Source organism: Carex rostrata, chromosome 6, assembly GCF_964058835.1.
Source record: "Carex rostrata chromosome 6, lpCarRost1.2, whole genome shotgun sequence".
In the NCBI taxonomy this organism is placed as follows: Eukaryota; Viridiplantae; Streptophyta; class Magnoliopsida; order Poales; family Cyperaceae; genus Carex; species Carex rostrata.
This window is the reverse complement of record NC_135923.1, coordinates 7,958,442-7,974,061: the sequence shown is the minus strand read 5'-3', so window position 1 is coordinate 7,974,061 and position 15,620 is coordinate 7,958,442. Positions and strand designations below refer to the sequence as shown.

Below are 15,620 nucleotides of genomic sequence, written 5' to 3'. Positions count from 1 at the left end.
TTTTCCTTCTTCTTTTCTCTCTTTCTTTGTATGCATCTATATATCATACATTTTTCTGGCAAATCGCCATATCAAGTTAAAAACATGTACATCTTTGTGTAAAATTAAATAATGAAATAAGTAACATCAATCTAAGCATACTGGTATACTGTTTCAATTCAATCAAAAATACTGCACAAGTATTTTTTTTTTCACAAACACAATGCAAGGAGAAGAGAGGAGATAGGTGGCAGAGGTAGGACAGGACTCGAAGAAAGGAGGAAACAGTCAGCGCAGAGAGAGAGAGAGAGAGATCTGTTGGGGACGTTGAGTTTCACCTTACGGAAGGAACAAAAGGAAGGACTTTTAAGTTATTTCCTTTATTATTATTTTTTATTAAATGATGAGAGAGAAGGTGGAGGGATAAAATAGGTATTTAGAGAAAAAAAAATTATTAGCTCTCAAAATTGAAAAAGTTGCCCTCAGTATAGCACTCCCCTTTCCTTAATTATACATTTATGCCACGCTCCAGTTATAGACCTGAACTAAACTAAGCTTATTCCTGAATTGGGCCTTCTTGACTATTTCGGCTACGGCCTATAAAAAACGCTGGGCCTCTTGCTCTATTCTCTATTCCCCCCCGCTCCCCGTTCGGATCCCTCTTCTATTTTCATTTCTCAATTCTCGCTGATCGTCGGTGAGACCTAACCCTAAACAAATCGCGTCTTCTCTCCTCACCTCCTCTCCGGCTCAGCGTTTCTCCGGAACTCTCCCCCCTCTCGGGCTCTCGACGTCCGGGACGTCGGCCCCACTAGTTCTCCTCCATTGGTGCTGGTAACCCGGTACGATTCTCCTTTCCGTTTTCATACTTTTGATCGTCTATATTTATTTCTTTTATAATTTCAGTTTTTTTGTTGTTGCTAAGATGGTGTTGTTATATTTGATTGTTAATTGTAAAAGCTGACAATAATGAATAGGCGGGCACTACAGATTGTGTTTACAAATTTTCCTGTTCATTTCTCTGATAATTAAGATTTAAGCTGTTTCTTTGGTTAAATTATCCAATTTGTGCTCGGTTCTGTTATGTTTACAGTTAAGCAAACTGTAAGGTTTTTAACTTGACTAATTAGCTTATTCATCTGGCTTGAATTAAAACAAGCGTCTCAAAAAATGTAGAGGAATACATGTATTAGGCCAATTTTACTCATTTTTTGTCCAAAATTACCATTTTATCTTTTGATTACTCGCTGTCTGTCATTGGTCATGAGTTTAACTAAATTGACATAAATGAGAATTTGAGATCACAAACTTCTCTGTTAACATGAGAGCTCTCCTGTTCAATACTAGCTTCACCTTGGCCAATTTTCTCTCCTCTCCTTTCAAACCAGTCTCTTGGTATATGATCATTGTCTCTTTTATGTATCAATCTCTTTTCCTCTACTTTTAAGTTTTTCCATCCTAAAATTTTTGTAACTCTTTGCTCTTGTTTCCTCCAAATTCTTTTTGAATAAAGATGAGAAGAGTGCACTGGACCTTTTACCTTTGAAGAAAGCATCTGTGATAATTCTAGTTTAATGAATGGTTTTTAGTTTCCACATAATTGATGCTCGGGCCAGGAGTCTTCTTCTTCTTGTTTATTTGCGTCTCTCTTAATTGTTCTGGTTTCCGGCAACAAAATTACATCTCATCAATGTTGAATTTCTATTTTTGGATCATTAACAGCTTGAGTATGGTCTGCATATTTAATTAAGTTGCATTATATTTATTTTTTCTTCTTCAAAATATGCTTCTTTTGAACATCCTATGGGTTATATGCTTTTCAGAAGTATTTATTATTGAATGAGGATCCTTCAAATAGTTTTGGAGCCTCTTGTAATTTTCTTTCAGTCCTTAACAATTATTTGTTGATATCTAGGATGAGATATCTTGCCAAAATTCAAGCTCACTGCTTGATCAGCCATCTCTGAGTAGCATCACCACTTATAGCAGCAGCAACAACACCAACAATTGTAACAGTGCACCACTGAAAGATTCTACGCAAACCTCTCCTAGCCTTTCAATCTACAATCCGATAAAAATTTGCTTCATAATCAGGTGCTTTGATTCAGAGCGTACAAAATCCAAATCATCAACCAGCCCTAATCTTGGAAGAGAGAAATTTAGCTTGTGGAATAGGATTTTGCAGTAAATTACAATGGATATCGAGGCAGATGAGCGACGCTATGGCAGCAAAAGGATTTACCAGAGATTGGGACCTGCATCCGGGCAGCCTGATCGGCCGGGTAAAGTTTGCTTTCACTGGCAAGCCGGGCGCTGCAACCGCCACCCGTGCCCTTTTCTCCACAGCGAGCTCCCTGCCACACAAGGTCCGTCGAGTTCATCTAAGAGGGCTCCACAACAGAACCTGGTGTGGCAAAACCCTAGTACTAGAGGCAATGGTGGAGGACCAAATGGAGGCAACCAGTCGAAGTGGGGTAAAGGTCGACATGAAGAGAACACACGAAGGTTAAACGGAGGTGTTGGCACAAGCCAAGGCGAGAAACCGTGCAAGCACTTCTTGTTAGGGACTTGCACCTTCGGTGAAAGATGTAGATATTTACATTCATGGTCTATAGGTGATGGTTTCTCTCTCATCACGCCCCTAAAAGGACACCAAAAGGTTCAGCCTTTACCTATTTTTCATGAGTAATTTTGTTCTTTTACTGAGTAGTGATGATCAATGGACAATTCTTTTAAAAAAAAAAAAATCTTGTAGGTTGTATCAGCCATAGCACTACCATCGGGATCTGACAAGCTTTACTCTGGAAGTAAGGACGAGACGGTCAAGGTGTGGGATTGCCAGACCGGGCAGGTAGTTGGGCATCTTGGAATAATTGTTTATTTCAATCCTTGAAAAATTGTTTATTATCTTTTGACTTGACTTGTATTTATGTTGTCTTTCTTCCGTATGGTAGTGTGTGGCAACAGTTAGTATGGGGCGTGAAGTCGGCTGTATGATTAGCGAGGAGCCATGGTTATTTGTTGGCATTCCCGATTCTATTAAGGTACTAATTCAGAAATCCCTTTTCTCAAAAGAATAGTTTATCTTTTAGGGCTTTTCCATTGTGTGTACCAAGCACTTTCTGATAGCTGATATAAAACGGTTGTTCTTATATTTGCATGTGGCGCATAAATGTGGTATATTTACAAATAAAACCCAGTTAGTATTGATAAACTTGATGGAAAAATGTAGTTGTATCATTGGCAATTTTGCCACTATTAACAAGTCATTTTGCAAATAAGATTCTTCAAGGGCAATTTCTAATTTGTTTCTTAAATTAACTTTTTTTAGCTAGTGCTGTCATTCCCAAATGTTCAGCACTAGTTGCAGTCTAGAAATGTTAGCTTATATATGCAAACACCATTCAGTTGGTCAGCATAATTTGGAACCTGCCCTTAGGGTAGATGTTGTTCACATCTAACTGTCATTTTTTTTTTTGAGGTATGGAATACACAAACTGGTGCAGAAATGAGCCTTTCTGGGCCCACAGGTCAGGTATATGCACTAGTGGCTGCTAATGATATGTTGTTTGCTGGTACACAAGTAAGTCCTTCATATTTTTTTTATAAGTTCCATTTTACAACTTATTTATGTCAAGAATTAAAAGTTGATTTACTTTTCTTTATAAATAAATTATAGGATGGTAGAATATTGGCGTGGAAATTCAGCGCAGCAACAAATTGTTTTGAGCCTGCTGCTTCTCTTGTGGGCCACCGCCTCGCTGTTATTTCACTAGTTGTAGGAGGCACAAAACTATACTCGGGCTCCATGGACCATACTATAAAAGTGAGTTTATATATTCCCACTCGATTTCCCTTGTTGATTTTCATTGTCTAAGGTACCTCATTATGTACCAAATAAAGTAATGTGCAGGAAGGTGGGTTTGTTTTTTTCCCCTTAACTTGCAGAACTTGGTGTTTGACTGACGTTAGTGATCCCGGTGCATGACGTGACCAGTACAATATTGGTATCTGACAAGTCTTATGCGGTTTACCTTTTTGAATGGCAAATTATCAGCCTCTATTGAACTAGTATCGGTACCTGGCACTCTTATGCTTTCTGGTTTACTAATTACTTTTTTAATGGGAAATTGTCAACCTCTATAGACCTGCTTACTGAAATCAATATGCCTTTTGCATATGAAATTTAATACATTTAATGTATCAGGTATGGGACCTGACAACGCTCCAATGCGTCCAGACGCTGACGGATCATACAAACGTTGTAATGTCTTTGTTGTGTTGGGACCAGTTTCTTTTATCATGCTCCTTAGATAACACAGTGAAGGTGGTTATCTACATTTTCAGTTTAGAAAAATTCAGTTCATAATTTATTTTAGTAATCCATGAAGTCATGGAAATAAACAATGTTAAATTGATGGCATGATTATATGTCATCCAATGGCTTATACGATAGTTTGTTGACATTTTGAATATACTAAACTATCGTTGTAAATATTCTAATATGTTCTTTTTTCCTTAAAATCAGATCTGGTTTACAAGTAGCAAAGAATTGATGGAGGTTACCTACACGCATAATGAGGACCATGTAAGTTCTCTTTGTTTATTTTTTATGTTAATCTCTCAATTGCTTTGTAATTTGTAGTAGTTTGGTGCTTAGTTTTAACTGAATATCTTGATCATCTGGTGCATGAGAAATAAAATAAGAGAACCAATTGCTTAACTTATCCCCCTTTTGTTATCTTTGTTGTCAGGGAGTCATTGCCCTTTGTGGAATGATTGATGCCCAAGGAAAACCAGTTTTAATGTGTTCTCTGAACGACAACAGCATTCGCCTATATGATCTTCCCTCGTAAGTCTTCCATATCAAGAAAACATTACCAAAGATCATTATTTCTATATTACATATATTTGTTTTTGGTATTTTGGATAGATTTAACGAGAGAGGGAAGATCTTCGCAAAGCAAGAGGTCCGAGCAATGCAGGCGGGCCCCGGAATCTTTTTCACCGGTGATGGAACCGGTGAAATAAAGGTGTGGCAATGGGCTGCATAATTTATTGTGTATTTTTATTGTAGTCATGTACACTAAACTTTATTATTTCTGTGATTTATATGTAGTTAGGGATTCTTTAGGCTTTTGCTGTGTTCACTCTCAAGGTTGTGTGGATACTGTATGGACCCTTGGTATCTTTTTGTTTGTGTGCATTGAATGAAGTGTAAGGCGACCGCCACAGTTTTTAAAAAAGAAAGAATAAGATGCATGTTACCCTAGGTGGAGGTGTTCAGGTGTCTAAGAAACAGTTTTTTTAAAGAGAAATATTAAATATGTGAATTTTTCATTGAAAGTCCCGATGATTAAGTTTGGAAATGTAATTCTGGCATTGTTGGAAATGGAATAAGAGAAATAATCGTTACAGAAAAGAGTGATTGAGAATTATAATGTGAAAGTAAATATATTCACTGCCATACCTCATTAAAAGGGAATTATGTATGATGTATGGTGCTCCAAGAGATGTAAATTGAAACAGATTTGTTTTTGATGTACGAAGTCTCTTTATTCGAGTCGGATTAAAACTTTCATTCTATGAGGTGCAGTGCCTCGTTGGATTCAAATTCTGATTTCTTCGATACGAATGCACAACTTTTTTCCTTGTACATCTTTTCATTGAAATTTTAGGCTACTTTCAAAGTGTCGTATTCTTAAAGATAAATAATATATATGAAATTCTATAATGTAATTTATATAAATTTATAGTTTTAAAAGAACCGTGGAAAAAAATATACTGAATATTTACTTGAAAAATGTTTTCAAATGACGTGGAAATGAATCTGTTGGCAGCATTTGAAAATTAGTTTCTGGTGGACTAAATCTGTTGACGTGGAATCATTCGAGTTGGACGAGTTGGTATAGATTTTTAATTTTGGTCCATGATGAAGTTATAACGTGTTTAGTTTGTAATTGCCCAATTAAAAATCGTTCGATCTAGTTTTCAAGTGGTTTGACCTAATAAATTTTATAATTTAAAAAAAAAAAACTAACGGACACATAACCTCAATTGTAAATACATTCCAAAATAATTTTGTGCATAATGTGTTGTAAGTGTTTGATTTAACACGGGTACATTTGTTTTAGTTATAAACTTATAATAGACAAAATATAGAGTGTCTATAAATTATAAATATTTGAGTAAAGGTAGCATGTGACATGCTCACCAAGAAAGTTTGGTGAGCATAACTCCAAAAGTATATCGGATCGACGTCAAATGCCAAATCCAAACCGTTGAAATCCATGTACTTCATGAGTGATGCATATATATGCAAAATTTTGAAAGTTTCGAGTTTATTTGCTACACGGTCAAGTGGTCAAAGAAATGAACATTTTATTATAAGTTATTTTATATATTCAATTTTTATTATTTCTTTGACCACTTGACCGTGTAGCAAATAAACTCGAAACTTTCAAAATTTTGCATGTATATTCATCACTCATGAAGTACATGGATTTCAACGGTTTGGATTTAATATTTGACGTCGATCCGATATACTTTTGGAGTTATGCTCACCAAACTTTCTTGGTGAGCATGTCACACGCTAGCTTTACTCTAAATATTTTATAGTCATAAATAATGCTTCAATGACTATAAATATGGATAGACACATCCAAACGTATTGTAAATAAATTATGACGGAATTCTTTGCGTAATATTTTTCTTTGTTTGATTTAGCACAAATAATTTGATAAACATATAAAACGCACAAGTTACTTGTTAATTTTGATGTTTTTACGATCATAAATAAGGCTAAATTGATTAAAGATATTTACGGGCACTCCCAAACGCACTATCAATATATTGTAGCTGAAATTTATACGTAATATCTGTTTGTTTTATTACAGATAAATTATTTCCATATAAAATACACAAGTTAAAACTTATTTGTCATATTTGGAGATTTTATGGTCACAAATAAGACATAAATTGAATCAATACATAAACATACACATCCAAACGCACTGTAAATGCATTATAGTAGAATTTAGAGCATATTTGTCCGATATGGTGGTATTATGATCACAAATAAAGTCAACATTTATTAAAAACTTTTGCAAACACGAACACCGCACTGAAAATATATTATAACAAAATTTTATTATATTAGTTTGATTTATCACCATAAATTTATTTATATATTATTAGTTAGATTTTTTTTGTTCAGTTTAATAATTTTACGATCACAAATGAAGTCTGCATTGTTAAATCAAACTAAAAATTATTAATTGCGGCGTTGCCCGCATATTCCAGTGCCCACCCAATACTTACCTTCTGACCGCTGCTTATATAAAAATAATAATTTGTGTGGAGCGGTTCAGAAACAAACGTAGAATTAAATCTTAATATGCGCTAAAAAAATCACGTTCGGTTGTTTTAATATGTAAATAGATTCATAGAAGACTTAATCAAGAAATAGAGGTGCCTTCAGGCTTAAGTATGGATTAAGATCTCGGACAAAAGGAAGCTAAGCTGCTAAAGGAGATATCTTAATTCCTCATTGCTGAACAGCCCCTGGAGTACCAGTCTCCAGCTGTACTTCTATTGGATAAGTCATTTTGGAAAGGGTCTAGTGATCTTTCATTCATACTCTATATAGCTTATCTACCGATTTACCAGTTAAATGCTGGAGGGAGCTTTGTTCTTCAAATATTAATAGAGATTACATTTTAACAAGCGACTGGACAAGCAGTCAAAACTTTCAATTGCGAACATTACTGCCTGTAAGCTAGAACAAAATTGTCTTAAATTACAACAGATGAAGAGAAACTAAAAAAAAAATAGAGGGCAAACAAAAAGCGACCTCTGGAGACTTTGCTCAAATCTGCAGAAATGATCATCTTTCTAGTATTGCATAAGCTTCATATTGCCTAACTTTTAAGCTTTAGTTCTTTGGCGAGTTCGCCTCTGTTCTTTGTCCTCTCGGCGGTACCTCTCTTTCCTCTCCTCTTTCCTGCGCTTCTTCATTACCTCCTCTGTCTTTGCCTTTTCCTTTTCATGACTTTTCCTCTTCTTTTCTTTTTCCAAGTCTCTCTTCCTTTTCTGATAAAACAAACAAATTATTTAAATATTAGTACGCTGCACAAAGGTTCTTGTAACTGCTTATACCTGTTAGCAGCAGTAATTATATTGAATAGTGCCTGGATAACGATGCTGCCTTTTCTGACTTAAAAGTTACCTTTTAACCTTTTATTTGAACGATGATTACAATTAAAACAGAAGGCAACAGGGATACCTTTTCATTATGCATGGTCTTGAGAGTTTGGACAAGTGTCAAAAGCTTTTTCTCATGAGGCTCCATTACCACAGCCCGTTTTTGGTCCAAAGTTGGCCGCTTCCTTTTCAGAGGAACCTTAGGCTTTGTTTTAAATGGAAGCTCCTTTTGTAGCTTTGGAGGAATCACCAGTGGGTTGAACTTTCTCGGTAGCCTCTCTATAGGCTGAAGAAAAATAATAAAACAACTTTAGATTCAAGACAAACAACTATTACTATTATAATATCTGCTTTATGATATTCAATTGGGACACCAGTACCATTTATATGGCAACAGAAGACAATACCTTGTAGACAGAGTCCTTGTTGTAAGGGATGGGGACGTTGTTCTCTCTCCTCAGCTCAGCAGTTGTTTTCATGCCTCTCCATGATTGGTCGCGTGGTTGAAGAGAAGTTGTAACTGGATTGTGGAATTGAGGGATCTCGACTTGCGTCCATGCACGCAAAAACACAATATCACTCATTAATATCCTGTCTTCGAAAGTGCACCTTGCTATGCCTTCTTTAACACTTTCACCCTTCTTTTTGGGCATATTTCCCATTGTTGCCTTAACAGCCTACAACAAACCAAAAATTATTCATACTTGTTTAAGCATGCATTTAAACAATAATAAAAGATATTACCAGATTAACACAATGAGGAGATAGAAGGTTGTACGGTTGTACAAGCATAAGATTGCGAGACAACCTCAATTAAAGAAAAGGACCTAAAAGAAGTCAAATAGTAACATGCATATATTACCTTCTTAACTTGCCCTCGAACGCCACTCACAGTTCGAATAGAAGCACCTTCAAAACGAGCAATCTCTAAATCAGAAGTGAACATGTCCTTTATAAGAGCAGTTTTCTTGAAGATCTTGTAAGGATAACCAACCAGCTTTATCTTTTTCATTATTTTTGTGGCATGGTTAAACTCTTGCACATACCCAGTTGCAGTAATTCTGAATGAAGCCTGAACAAAGAGCAGAAACATTAGCAAAAAGTACCAAATGTCAATTCAGAAGATGAACAAAAAGGATACGATTGTGTTACCTGATTATTGGCTAGGTTTTGCACAGCAAGGACGCCACTCTTAGGAGGGGCAAGTGGGCCCCAGAACATAGCCAAACAATGCATGTGCTCAGGAGTGTACTTCAGCATTCGATGCCGACCATTTTTATCTTCTATGGCGTAAACAGGCACAGTCTGAAACCGCCTCCAGCCTATCGAGACAATGATTGGATCCCTTGTTTTCAGAACTTTCTTGTGCCATCTATGGCGCTTTACTGTAGCCTATGCAATACACATTGAGCCAATCAACATTGTTAGGCCACTATAAGTAATGTGTATGTTAAATGCCAAGTAACTAACATTTAACAACAACAACCAAGTCTTTAGTCCCAAACAAGTTGGGGTAGGCTAGAAATGAAACCCAATTGGAGTCACAAAGTAATTAACATGTATTAACAACCCCTAAAAACATTGTAGAGCAAATGTTGTTTTTAACCATCTCAGTTTTTTAATTTCATGTCATCCAAGCATTCGTAGAACCTAAAAGGAACTTCCCCCAAATGATTATTGCAGAAAAAAAATGAATTTCTAATCCATAACGTTGCATAAAGAAAACCAGTAGAATTTCCTTTGGGTTTCGATTGCATCAACAATATCATAGCACAATAGCTGTGAACCAATGTTGCGCCGGAAACAGATAACTACCGCATGAACCCACCCTTCCCACAAACTGCCACCTAGTTTCCCATGCACCTTGAGTGCACACTTGGCTATTGCACATTTGCACACTTAGCTATTGCATCATGCACACTTACCTATTTCAGTTCAAAACAGTTGTACAAACATTCAACCTAGTCAAAAGCACATTTTGACATCTGTCAAAAGCTATTTAGAGGTTCTGTACTCATTGTCTGAACCACCCTAAAATGCGCACTTGACCTTTATAGAATCGACACTCGACAATTATACAATGCCCATTTAACTACTCAATTATTTTGGGTTGGTCAAAAACAATTGGGTGATAGTTTTTTTTTTTTTCTTTTTCTTTTTCTTTTTCTTTTTCGGGTGGGGGGTTGAGGACTTGGGAGTAACAATAATAATATTACATATTACTCACCTGCATGCATCCAACATTTTCTTCTCCAAGACCAATGCCTCCAACTAAAAGTGGGTGATGTGGGTCAAAGTACTCAACCATCTCATATGGCACATCATGAACCTCTAACCTAAGATACGTTCCTGTTCTGAACCCCTCGACCTCTACTCTGGTCTCCTCATCCATCTCATTCAGTTCCATAATGTTGAGCTGTTTGCGCAGTTCCATTTCCTCCTTCAACTGTCAAGAAAAGTAAATATATAAATATACTTGGTTATTTAATTGTAAGTTTATGCCATATAACTGTAATAAGAAGGACGATGCATACTTTGTCGAAGAATCCACCTTCTTTCGGTTTCTCTCCATGAGACTTTTTCTCTGTCTCCTTGTCTTCCTCGTCTGACTGGTCAGAGCCATTAGATGTATTTCAAAGTCAAGGCTTTCAAAATGAAAACAATCTCAAAATGAGCTTTCAAACAGAACCTTCTGCCATTTCTTGAACATAAGTACAAAGGTGTGGTATTGCTTATCAGAGCTATATGTATAGGCAGTAAGTGTCATGTGGCAAAAACATATGGTTTACTACCTACCTAAAACCGTTGTACAAGGAAACCAAGAGGGTAGATAAAAGGATATTGTGCATCAAATTTTGCTCGAAGTGCAAGCTTCTTGCGCCTCCTTTCCTCTGCTTCTGCATCAGCTTCTTTTTTATCTACCTCATCTTTGTTTGTACCTGCACCCCCATTGTACACCTCACCAGTTTCTAAATCTTCAATATAGTCATAAGCCCCTTCATCATCCCCTTCCTCTGTATTTTCGTTAGCGTCTTGACCTCTCTTAGCTGCTTTTGACCAGTCTCCTGTCACAAATCGATCCCTGATGCTTTCAATCAAATCTCGGTCATGCCAATCTTTAAACTCTGACTTCATAAACTTCGAGCAATCTTCAGAATTTACATCATCAGTGCTTGATTTGTCATCTGTTCCCTGTATGGCATTGTAAAAAAACAGAGAGAAACATACCCTAAGTATTGGCTATCTTAGAACAGGTATTTTCACAAAAAGGTTGATTTGCAATCAAATCTTCGGAGTAGATCTGATATTGAATGAATGGGCATACCTTGTCAGCTTGTCCCTTTGGCTTGAAAAAATCTTCGTCATCACTTCCTTCACTCTCACTACTATCAGACACTGCTGAGGCCTGATTTGACACTGTTTGGCCATACACTAGTTGCATCAGGTTTACACTTTTCCTAGCCAGGGTCGTAGCAATCAATGATTCCTTCCATTTCGAGGAGTTTGCATTCTCATCCCCTATGAGCCAGAAGAATAGAAGGATACTTCAGAATTTATACGAGAAACTTTTTTTTTTTTGAAAAACTTGGTAGGAGCTACCAAGGGATTAATACGAGAAACTTATGTAGAAACTAACAGAAAGCAGGAGTGCACTTATCACCTGAGTCTACATCTTTGTCAGTATCTTCTAAATAATAAGAATCATCAGATAATTGATCATCATTGTCATTGTCTCTTTCATCCTCATCAGAGCCCTGTAAACAATTGCATATACAAAACAAAATGATAAGCAAATGAACTAATTAAAAAGCTATGTAAAACACATTTGAAATGGAGGAGTTCGAGTCAGTAGTAAAAGCAGAGAAACAAACCTCGTCTTCATCTTCATCTTCATCTTCCTCATCTACATGATCACTAAATTTTGCAGAAATGGCTTTCCTCCTGATTCTACCATTGCCAATCTCAACCTCTTCTCTCAATTCAGAACTCCGACGATCTTGTTCTGGCTCTTTCTCACTCTTCTCTTCATCATCACTAGAATCCTCATCAGTATCATACTCTGCACCAGCACTATTTTTCTCAGACAAATCCTGGTCATCCCCTTGATTCTGATCTTGGAGGTCGATTTGTTGTTCATCATCCTCACCAATATTGTTATTAGAAGGGGGGTTTCTACCAAAGATGTTGATAAAACTCTGTTCCAGCCTCTCATCTACAGAGAACTTAGTATTTTGGAGGTTTTTCACCATCGCTTGACCAAAATCACGATCTTCCCCTGGTAACATTTCCATAAAAAAAAATTATTGAATTCAGAAATACGAAGGAATCTACACCAGTTCAAGCTTTCTAAATGATTAATTCAGATGCAGTGCCAGGATTAGTACCACTGTTGCCGTCGGTTTTGGAGTACTGGACAAAATGGTCATTTATGTTTATGTAAACAGCGTCTTTGTCATAAAGTAGATCACCAAGACCAGACATTGGTGCATGGAAGAGCTTTTCCTTGTCCCTCAAGCCCCTTTTCTTTGCCGCTGAAGGCAACGGGCATGGATCTGCTAGGCCCGACATACCAGCTACACTAAAATCTCCTACTCCGGTTATATGTACCTAAGAGCATGATTGTACCAATCTTAAATCAAATTGATCAGATTAAATGAAGGTTCAAGTTCAACTTTAATCAATAAAATTACCTAAACCAACAAGGACTTCAGTACAGATCTAGATCCAATTTACAGCAAGGACTGGTACAAAACTTTATAGGAAATTTAATCGCTGATGTTATCATTTCATTCACTTTTCTGGCATTACGCTTTGTTTAATATGACTTTCTAAATTTGTGTACATGTGTATATAATGGAACTCTAAATTTGTGTATGTGTGTTCAGTTACTACCTTTTCTTGTTTCTCGATCAAATGAAACCATCATACCAGCTAAAAGTAAAGACCACTTTTTGTTGAAAGCGATCATAAAATAATGGAACCCTCATCCAACACGCACCTTAGAACCTTTCTTCATGTTACAGCCACGAAGATAGCCATACAAAATCACATTCCTGTCACACTTTTTGTCGGTGTGCACTTTGTGAGGTGGGGTTGCATCCTCCAAACGGTCAACAAGCAAATAGGGATGTGCCATTCTCCAAGTAAGAGGAGTTGGTTTTATGACAGAGATGAATCTTGCAAGGTTATGAACTTCACGTTTGACATACCTGGCATAACAAAATTAAACCAAAGGAGCAGCCTTTAAAATCTCCTTATTAATACAAGGGCAGTAATTATTTTCAGACCAAAGGTACTCCAAATTCAGTTGCAATGGTACCACAGCCATTACCCCAATATCATAATTGTTTCATTCACAGGAGGCTGAAGGGAGGAACATGAAGATTAGGTGGGGATGGAAATGAAGAGGAAGGGAGGTCACCATATTTTTCATTCTCTTGTTCAGTTAGGTCTTGTTTCCTTTCATCACACCCCAATTTGGGAGTAACAAAATATAAGCTCTAGGAGGTTACAAAAGGTTAAAAAAGTAACCTTCATTACCCTTATCCTCATGTAATATATCCAACCAAACAAGATTGATTTAAGAAGTTTTTCTTTTCCTCCCATTACATTCCTTCCTCTACTCTCTATCCAGACAAGGTGTTGCTGAAATGGTACAGACATGATAACCCAAAAGCAACGCATACGTAGTGGTATGGAATAAAACAACTTACTTTCCATGCATGAGACCCGATAAATAAAAGAGCTTTGCCCCATGCATTATTTCGGCCCAAAAACGGTGCTTGAGGCGCTGCTTTGTTTTTCGTAGCCTCTTAACATCCTTGAATCCATCTAAATGGGTGAGCACTCCCATAACCTTGGGAAATCCATGAACTTGCATAATGTTCAGAAACTCAAAAGTTTCCTGTGCATGAAACAGAAACCTGATTAGATCCCGCACATTGATTTAAGAGCATAACATAAGAAAGTTACAACTGTAAGGCTCCTCCATTGAAATTTGAAACATATGAAGGATATATTTTGTGAAATAATTTTTGTTTTTAAAATTTATATTGCATATGAAGATCTCAAATACGGGCTTTGGTACCACTTCAGAGGAGTTCATTGTTGAACTGGGATATATTTTGGTCAGTACCACATGCACAGTGTTTACTTGCAATTCAACATTTATTTTATTGTTTTTATGTTCTTAATTAATCATAATCATCATTGTTGTTGTTATTATTTTGCTACTGTTTGCATATCTATGCTTTCTACTGATAAGTGTTTCATCTAGGCTTTCAAGGCTATACCATGATAGACAAAGAAACACCGCAAACAACCTGGTGAAAGCAAATTGAATACCATGGATGCTTCCAACGTAAATATTTCCACAATTTTTTCTTTCTTAAAAAATAGCATAAGCTACCTCTTTCATTAATGAAACAATGCCAAACAAAACACAATATCAGCAAGTATTTACACATTTTAGGGGACTCACCATTTCAAAGCCATAGCCTCCATCAATTAACAACAATGCCAGATCAGCTATCTTAGCCGCATCTATCATACCGTTGATATTGTTAGGGCACTCCACAAATTGAACTCTCCTATGTTTACCTACAAGCACATAAAATTGAATTCCCCTATGTTTTACATAATTTCCATTGATTTTGAGTAAAGATTAGACCAAACTTTATATTATATAGTGTGAAAATACATTTCATCATACCTGATACAAGAGTGATAGGGCCACGAACGTCTGACAAGTTGTGTTTTGTATAATACTTTACAAGACATTTTATCAATAGAGACTTCCCAACCTACAAAACACATAAAGTAAACCCTTATGACCATATTAGTTATCTCTGAAATTTAACAGACAAAATTGTGAAATGAAGTATACCTGAGGAGGTCCTTGAACTACAACAACAAAAGGCGGAGGCTCTCCAATAGACCGGTCCATGACAGGCATGTGAAGCCGCCTCTGCTCAATCTCAACTGAGCGGGATTGAAGCCTCTTTGCCTTTGTCGAGGAAGTAAAGGCAAATGCCTAAAAAGAAGCATATAAAACTGAATTTGAGAGTTGCCCAGATGAACTTTGAACCAGCTTGAGTTACTATTTCAGCAATTGAGTTAACCTCAGCCTAACAGGAATCCACCAGTAAACAATACCTTAGGATTTTTCTTCTTATCAGCGCCTGATCCATCGCCTCCCTTGTTATTATTCTTCTTATTCTTCTTGGAGGAGGCACCGGATTTGTGCTGGCGATGCGCCTTGTGACCCTGCTCGCTCCCTTCAGATTCCTTCCCCATCGTTACCAGCTTCTCTCTGGCAAGGTTTTGACAGGATGGAGGAGAGGCGAAGAAAGAAAAAGGAATTCGGAGCTTAGGGGCTCTATTAGGGTTTAACAAACCGAACCGGGAGGAAGGGAATTCATATCGCCTAAGGTACAGAA

General features: G+C 36.8%; 2 protein-coding genes across 2 annotated transcripts; one reads left to right on the top strand and one right to left on the bottom strand.

Annotated features, from left to right (window-relative positions):
* Positions 1 to 596: 596 nt before the first annotated feature.
* Positions 597 to 5,251, top strand: LOC144555090 (zinc finger CCCH domain-containing protein 17-like). Its single transcript, XM_078303304.1, has 10 exons — positions 597 to 821; positions 1,895 to 2,638; positions 2,735 to 2,830; positions 2,934 to 3,023; positions 3,461 to 3,562; positions 3,659 to 3,805; positions 4,187 to 4,306; positions 4,508 to 4,567; positions 4,734 to 4,831; positions 4,913 to 5,251. Exons 2-10 carry the CDS (start codon positions 2,174 to 2,176, stop codon positions 5,031 to 5,033), a joined length of 1,299 nt encoding a protein of 432 aa, XP_078159430.1. The 5' UTR covers positions 597 to 821; positions 1,895 to 2,173; the 3' UTR covers positions 5,034 to 5,251.
* A 2,333-nt stretch (positions 5,252 to 7,584) lies between these two features.
* LOC144555089 (P-loop containing nucleoside triphosphate hydrolases superfamily protein) lies at positions 7,585 to 15,574 on the bottom strand. Its single transcript, XM_078303303.1, has 18 exons — positions 15,337 to 15,574; positions 15,068 to 15,214; positions 14,894 to 14,984; positions 14,663 to 14,781; positions 13,896 to 14,086; positions 13,181 to 13,391; positions 12,567 to 12,789; positions 12,054 to 12,457; positions 11,843 to 11,936; positions 11,507 to 11,700; positions 11,024 to 11,373; positions 10,716 to 10,809; positions 10,409 to 10,627; positions 9,334 to 9,573; positions 9,044 to 9,253; positions 8,589 to 8,858; positions 8,264 to 8,467; positions 7,585 to 8,070 (listed from the first exon to the last, which is right to left on the bottom strand). Exons 1-18 carry the CDS (start codon positions 15,475 to 15,477, stop codon positions 7,906 to 7,908), a joined length of 3,567 nt encoding a protein of 1,188 aa, XP_078159429.1. The 5' UTR covers positions 15,478 to 15,574; the 3' UTR covers positions 7,585 to 7,905.
* Positions 15,575 to 15,620: the final 46 nt, after the last annotated feature.

What these genes read in the sequence shown, in the direction of transcription:
- LOC144555090 (XM_078303304.1), top strand. Translation starts at nt 2,174, where the DNA reads ATGGATATCGAGGCAGATGAGCGACGCTATGGCAGCAAAAGGATTTAC. An exon ending in GCATTCCCGATTCTATTAAG is followed by an intron (nt 3,024 to 3,460) that starts GTACTAATTCAG and finishes TTTTTTTTTGAG; the next exon opens with GTATGGAATACACAAACTGG. An exon ending in CCATGGACCATACTATAAAA is followed by an intron (nt 3,806 to 4,186) that starts GTGAGTTTATAT and finishes TTAATGTATCAG; the next exon opens with GTATGGGACCTGACAACGCT.
- LOC144555089 (XM_078303303.1), bottom strand. Translation starts at nt 15,477, where the DNA reads ATGGGGAAGGAATCTGAAGGGAGCGAGCAGGGTCACAAGGCGCATCGC. An exon ending in CAAAACCGACGGCAACAGTG is followed by an intron (nt 12,458 to 12,566) that starts GTACTAATCCTG and finishes AAATGTTACCAG; the next exon opens with GGGAAGATCGTGATTTTGGT. An exon ending in TTCGAGGGCAAGTTAAGAAG is followed by an intron (nt 8,859 to 9,043) that starts GTAATATATGCA and finishes GGTTTGTTGTAG; the next exon opens with GCTGTTAAGGCAACAATGGG.